The following is a 6,679-nucleotide window of genomic DNA, read 5'->3' as shown; positions in this document are numbered from 1 at the left end:
TAAATTTTAATATGAATTTAGTATCATTTCCAGTACTACTACCATTATTATTACTTATTGTGTTTAGTGCTAATCAGTAAGCTTATTATACACAACACTAAATTATGAATATGGTGGTTCTCAGTTTGTTTTCATGCACACCCACCTTCAAAACAACAACAACAAAAACATGATCAGCAGAATAGAGCTAATAAACTCTTGCTAGTTTATTTCACAGCAATCCCAGTACAGCTTTCATCTGGAACTCCATACTTCCTGTGCATTGTTTCATGCCTGACCAGTTTGGCAACCCGCAGTTTCAGACACGCTGATATAATCCCGGTGAGCGTACCAGTATATGAACTTCACCAGTTAGAAGGCTTGGAGCTACAAAAGCACTCAACTAAAGAACTCTTAAATAATCTTTTGTTTCGCCAACATCTTCCATGTTAATGACTCTGATTTGCACTTCATTCAATTATTGATTATTTGTTATTCATGCACAGAGACCAAATGTTTGAGGCTTCCAGCTTCTGACAAGTTTGCTGTTTGATCATGAAAATGATCTTAACAGCAGACCTACCAGCAAATCCTGATCATTTTGTTTATATGCTTTACTTGAGCAAGCTAGACCTGGATGTGCACCAGAAAATGGGTGAATGAACGACATGTCTCGAAAGTGGTGCTACTTAATTTAGGGTTCAAATATTTATTTGGGGTTATTTAAAGTTTGTGTAAGTTAATATTGCAGTGAGGATTTGCCGGATAATCTTTGTTAATTTGACACAAAGAATCGTTTTCATCATCATAAATAGCGGACAAGAAAAAAAATCATACACATTAACCTTAACCCGTGATGCCTAGCGCATCATATGTGATGCATGAGCTTTGGGGAGCTTTTGAGACTTGTATATCATCAGTGTGATGATTAAAAATTAAAAACATATATGTAAATTAGTATTTAAATTAATTTTTTAATAAAGTTGTTAGAAGGTTCAATAAACATTAAACATGTTCTGGTTTCATGGTTCAGGCTTTAAAGGGGTTTAAGACCTGTGTTGGCTTTTTAAGCTATCAGACATCAGTGTTTTTTAAGCACTTTTTATGATTTCATATATATTGTGAACATTTTAACCTTCCTGAATTTAGGATTTATTGCAGGGATGTTCTTGCAGAATGATTGGTTTCAGCTTGGTGTTTCTAGTAAACATGATCATGTATTATAAATGGATTACAACAAACTATTGTACCATAGCAAGTCTACAACGATGTGTTTTTTTTTCGCGATCACTGACATCTATTGACAGTCCCCCATTATTATAACAACAGTAAACAACAATAAAGTCAGTATGTTCAGCAGCTTTGAACTCTTTAGCAGATCTTGCAGTGTTGGTTTCTCATGAATGCTGTTGTGTCGTTTTTTGTGCAGGTGGGCGGTCATACGATGCTGCCCATCCGCTGGATGCCCCCGGAGAGCATCATGTACCGGCGGTTCACCACAGAGAGTGACGTGTGGAGCCTCGGCGTGGTGCTGTGGGAGATCTTCACCTACGGCAAGCAGCCATGGTACCAGCTCTCTAACAATGAGGTCAGACAGCGTTTCAACCTAACCCTACACTTCACATTCATTGGTCTCCATATAAGCACTGTGGCAGAAAAAGTCAGAGACTGTGAATAAATGTTAGTGTCAGCATATTTTTATTCCTATTCTAGCACAATGCCTACCTAATCAATTATTTCAAAACTTAAGAATTACTTGGTGGACTAAAAGAAGTATTCCATTAATGAAAGTAATCTGAGCTGTGTAAGAATTCATTCATAGCATGCTTCTCATAAGTTTTGATGGCAAAGTGCCAGTGCGGAGCCTGTATAGTGGTGAAGACCAATAAACAAAATCATTCCAAAACTAGTCATTTATTTATTAAACAGTAAGCTGACTGAAAGCTTCTTTAGCACCACAAGCAAAGCATTAAATTCCTGACCCACACGTCTTAGAAGCCCAGACTGACATTATGGTCTAGTAATTTAATGAATGTAGGCTGTAGTCGTGCACCTTAATTCCCATCATCCCTCTGGTGGACTCAATGGTCTGTCTGGAGTTTGCTTGGTTTTGCTGCTGGCAGGCAGGGTGTGGAACCAGAATGCAGGACTCAGCAGACAGATATAAAACTGAATATCACAGCTTTATCGCTGGTAAAAAGGCAAGAAAAACAGAAGCCATATACAAAAACTAAGCTGACCGGGAACACACAGACAGAGGCTGTAAACATCACGAGAGAGGACACGATGAAGAACAGAGGGAGAGGGTAGACAATATATACACAGGAGGGTGGTTAAAGGAAGTAGAGGAGAGGGAGTAGATGGGAACACAGTTTAACATAATCAAAGCAAACAAGACAAAGGAAGCAAAACTTAACATCAGGCACACAAGATAGTGGACTCAAAATAAAACAGGAAGTAACACATGCACTGAGACTTGACACTGGGATAAACAGACAAGGAGGCATGACAGACTGGCGAGACAAAAGGACAAAAAACACAGAGAGATGGACACGAGAACAGAAAGGGAAAAAACACAGGGACCAGGACGACAAATGTATTAACTAGACAAGACAGGGAACACAGACAGCCATGAAGACAGAGAGACCAAAAAGACATGAGGACCTGACTGGGTAGAGCGAAGGTAAACGAACACAGAGACAAAGGACACAGGCTGGAAACCAAAGGGTAATTAACATCCTAAAACTAGATTTTAAGAACTCAGAGGAACTAGAAAATTACGGAGCCCCCCAGGGGACATGGGAGAAAAAAAAATTAGGGAGGAAAAAAAAAATTAGGGAGGAAAAAAAAAAATTAGGAGGAAAAAAAAATTAGGGAGGAAAAAAAAAATAAGAAATAAGACGGACTTTTGCGAGATCTCGCAAAAGTATTGCGAGCTCGCAAAAGTATTGCGAGTCTCGCAAAAGTATTGCGAGATCTCGCAAAAGTATTGCGAGCGCTCGCAAAAGTATTGCGAGATCTCGCAAAAGTTTTAGCCGCATTCTTCGGAGGCCGCCAGCTCGAAGCCGACCGGGAGGTCGAGGCACGATGTGCCGGGAAAGCGGTGTTCCTCCCGGCTGTAGTAGGTCTCGACTTCCCGTTAGCTTCGAGCTAGTGGCCGCCAGCTCGAAGCCGACCGGGAGGTCGAGGCACGATGTGCCGGGAAAGCGGTGTTCCTCCCGGCTGTAGTAGGTCTCGACCTCCCGTTAGCTTCGAGCTAGTGGGTGTCAGATCTCCAAAAACCTCGGAGCTCTTTTGCAAATATGTGATGTCTTGTAAACCGAGCAGGTATCTGACGTTTACACAACTACATTCACGCCTCAAAATATCTTAAAAGTGTATTTTGTGACCCAGAAAGAGTAATATTACAACTAAGTAGCTGCCGCCATTGTTGGAGTTTTGCGAGATCTCGCAATACTTTTGCGAGCGCTCGCAATACTTATTGCGAGATCTCGCAATACTTTTGCGAGCGCTCGCAATACTTTTGCGAGATCTCGCAAAAGTCCGTCTTAATTTTTTTTTTCCTCCCTAATTTTTTTTTTTTCCTCCCCAATTTTTTTTTCTCCCATGTCCCCTGGGGGGCTCCGTAAGAAAATTACGGAGCCCCCCAGGGGCTCCCATGTCCCCTGGGGGGCTCCGTAGAAAATAACATCCTGGGGAACTAGAACATAATTTATCTTATGCTTTAAAAGAAATAAATATGGAATCCAGAACAAAACTCAAAATACTGGGACAAAGAGACAGATTGATATAAGTCCATTTAAGCGATGGTGGTTTATTTTGAATCATCAGTGAGGCGTCTGTTACATTTCCTCACATTATATTTATTTTAAAGTGGATACATCAGCAAATAACAACTGTGCACAGCTGTAATTTAGCAGGATTTGAACTGTGTTTGATTGAAATATACAGCACAGTTTCTTTTACTTTATTCAGTCGGGCTGCACATTGCTAAAAACACGAGGGCCACAGTGGCATACTTTGATAACCCTTAACTGATATAACCTTGCTTTAACACAGTTTCCAGGTCATGATGAATAACACTGATTATATAAAAACACTGTAAAACAGTATGACTGAAAACAGTCCTGTCTCTAGAGGAGTTGTATCAAAGCATGTCGTGTGACAACCAAATTCAAAATTCAGAGCTCTTCTTTGGATGTTGGCTACCTTTTGTTCTGTTCTCTGTCAAGCTGACCCCACACTGCTTGAATAACACTGAGGTCCGGCACTGTGGAGGCCAGTCCATGACTGATGTGTGCTTTTCTATCCAAGTATGCTTTTACTGCATTGGTAGTGTTTTGGGGATCAATAGCATGCTGAAAAATGAAGATGTTGACAATCAAACTCTTTCCAGGTCTTCACTAGATTTTCTTTTCCTATTTTTTAAGGACACAACTTTGAAATACTTTTTATCTGCTGTAGATAGTTTGTTAGGAGTGACACTTTATCTTCTGCCCTCCAATTGTCCAATTTCTTAAGAACACACTGCTCACAACACCTTTTTAAAAATTACGAGAAACTCTGGCTCCAAACTGGAAGAAATGATGACAGACTCCAGACTTCAGTGCAGCACTCTGGTGTCCCATGTCTCAGTTGACATGAACCCTTTTTGAAGTCAGAAGCCCATAACAGCTAACATTTGTATCAGAATATGACACGGCACAGATAGCTGCATAATAGGAAATGACTAATGAAATCTTACTGAAGGTTGGCAACCCTTTACTCTTGAACATTTTGGTTTTAAAATCCTCAGAACTTCATGGAAGCGCAGAACAAAGATGCTTAAGATACTGTGCACTATTCCGGTAAACAGAATAGTTTCCTTTCAGATGGGGGAAATTAATATCATGTGTTAAGAAATAAAACCAAAGAAAAATCTTGATGAATGGCCCGCCCTTGAGATGACATACACTACACTGAATGAGAAAATGTAAAATCATCTTCCTTTTCCGGCGCATATTGTGGGAGCTCTCCTAAAATGTAAGTCTTTGGAATTACAAAGACTATTTGCTCATGAACAGCATTCTTTTTTTAAACCTAAATCTTTTTGAAAATGTTCCTGGAAAAGGTGAGCTTAGGGCTTAAACCTCTGTATACAGTCTGTGCTATCCAAACGTCGAGGCCGTCCTTTAATATACTGGATGTGCAATTTGGTTCCCGCACGCTTCCCTGCCGCAGAGATTTTTTTGTATCAAACCACATTATTATGTGACAGTAGATAAATCAGCTTCTTTTTGACAAACCAACCAATGTTTTCCTCCAGGTGATCGAGTGCATCACTCAGGGCCGAGTGCTGCAGCGGCCCCGCACCTGTCCTAAGGAGGTCTACGACCTGATGCTGGGCTGCTGGCAGAGGGAGCCCTACATGAGGCTGAACATCAAGGAGATCCACAGCACGCTCCAGAGCCTGGCCAAAGCCTCGCCCGTATACCTGGACATACTGGGCTGACGCGCCACTGCGTCCGTGTGATGTACTGCGTGTGCATGTGTGCTTCATAATGTGGACAAGTGTTTGTGTGTTTGCACACGACGGGAACTGGGGGGAAGGGGAGGAGGAAGCGGAGGCTGCGCGAGCGCATCTGTGTACAGAAACCCCGGCTGTAAATGTAACTGTAAATGCTCCTGTCCTCATCACACGGAGAAAAAAGCCTTACGGTTTTTGAGTGATTTTTGGGTTGTTGTTTTTTTCTTTGTTTTGTTTTTTGGGGCTTTTTTTTTTTTTTGCTTTTCTTTTAAATTTGCAGATGTTGTTGAGGCATGCTTCACAAAGTGGAAACCAAAATGCAGAGAGGATCCCGTACCATTAGTGCTCCAAAACATGTGGCGTAGTGTATGTAAAAGGCATAAAAAGAGACCAATAGACAGCTCGCCCTGTCTGCACTCACCGCATCGAATCACTTCCCTCTTGTATTCCATAAGCTGGAAATGAACAAAGGGACGTGCAATGTGTCTCTTTGTGATGGACAGTTTATGGATACATGCTTGTAGATAGCTAATTTTCTTCTCTCAGCAGTGTCTCACCTATTCTGCTATAACACAAAATAACCTGTTAGTTCACAGCTGAAGCTAAATGTGTCGTACGCCACAGACTATTTTAATATGTAGAGAATTTGCAAGCTGACTGAAATCCATGGCTCACAGATTTCAATCCTGGTCCTCTGAGGCGCTTCCCGACTTCACGTATTTTCTGTAAATACCTTTTCCTCTTGAAAGAAGGCCATCAGTGTTCAGTGAGACATTTTAAAGGGTGCAGCTCTGTTTTCCAAATCTTCCTTTTCGTTCATTCATTTACCTAAAGCACAGAGGATGGGGACCCGGCGGCGCAGGTTGTTTTTTTGTCAACCAGCAATGCCATTTCTGAAATCTCTGGTACGTGACGTGGTTTGGTTTCCATCATGGGAGGTTTTCAGATGTCAGGGGTGCTCTTTTTTTATTTAGGTTATGTACCGGGCTTTGTATGGATTAAGAGTGCACTTTGAAGATCGTCATTTTCAATTCCATGTAGTCAGCTATGAGACTGCAGTAAAAGCATTAATTAAGAGTCTGATTGCCCTTAAAATGTCCCAGGGGTGCTTTCATCTCTCCTCACAGCCCCAGCCAGCCATGTGGTGACTGGCTGACAGCTCTTCATCCAGGACGGTGGTGATTTGTACAGGCA

At 41.4% G+C, this 6,679-nt stretch overlaps 1 protein-coding gene across 2 annotated transcripts in view; it reads left to right on the top strand.

Annotated features, from left to right (window-relative positions):
• The window catches only part of ntrk2b (neurotrophic tyrosine kinase, receptor, type 2b), a 22,698-nt gene that overhangs the window by 14,497 nt on the left and 1,522 nt on the right, over positions 1–6,679 (top strand). For both annotated transcript variants that reach the window (XM_014332105.2, XM_005917303.3), the window contains exons 17-18: positions 1,409–1,567; positions 5,285–6,679. The exon at positions 5,285–6,679 is cut by the window's right edge and continues 1,522 nt beyond it. In XM_014332105.2, coding sequence (XP_014187591.1) covers positions 1,409–1,567; positions 5,285–5,470 — 345 coding nt within the window. In that variant the 3' untranslated portion in view covers positions 5,471–6,679. The remainder of the gene's footprint in view (positions 1–1,408; positions 1,568–5,284) is intronic.

Source organism: Haplochromis burtoni, unplaced genomic scaffold, assembly GCF_018398535.1.
Source record: "Haplochromis burtoni strain Fernald_Lab_line unplaced genomic scaffold, NCSU_Asbu1 Contig_23, whole genome shotgun sequence".
In the NCBI taxonomy this organism is placed as follows: Eukaryota; Metazoa; Chordata; class Actinopteri; order Cichliformes; family Cichlidae; genus Haplochromis; species Haplochromis burtoni.
Note: the sequence above shows the minus strand (reverse complement) of the source record. Positions and strands in the feature narration are given on the sequence as shown.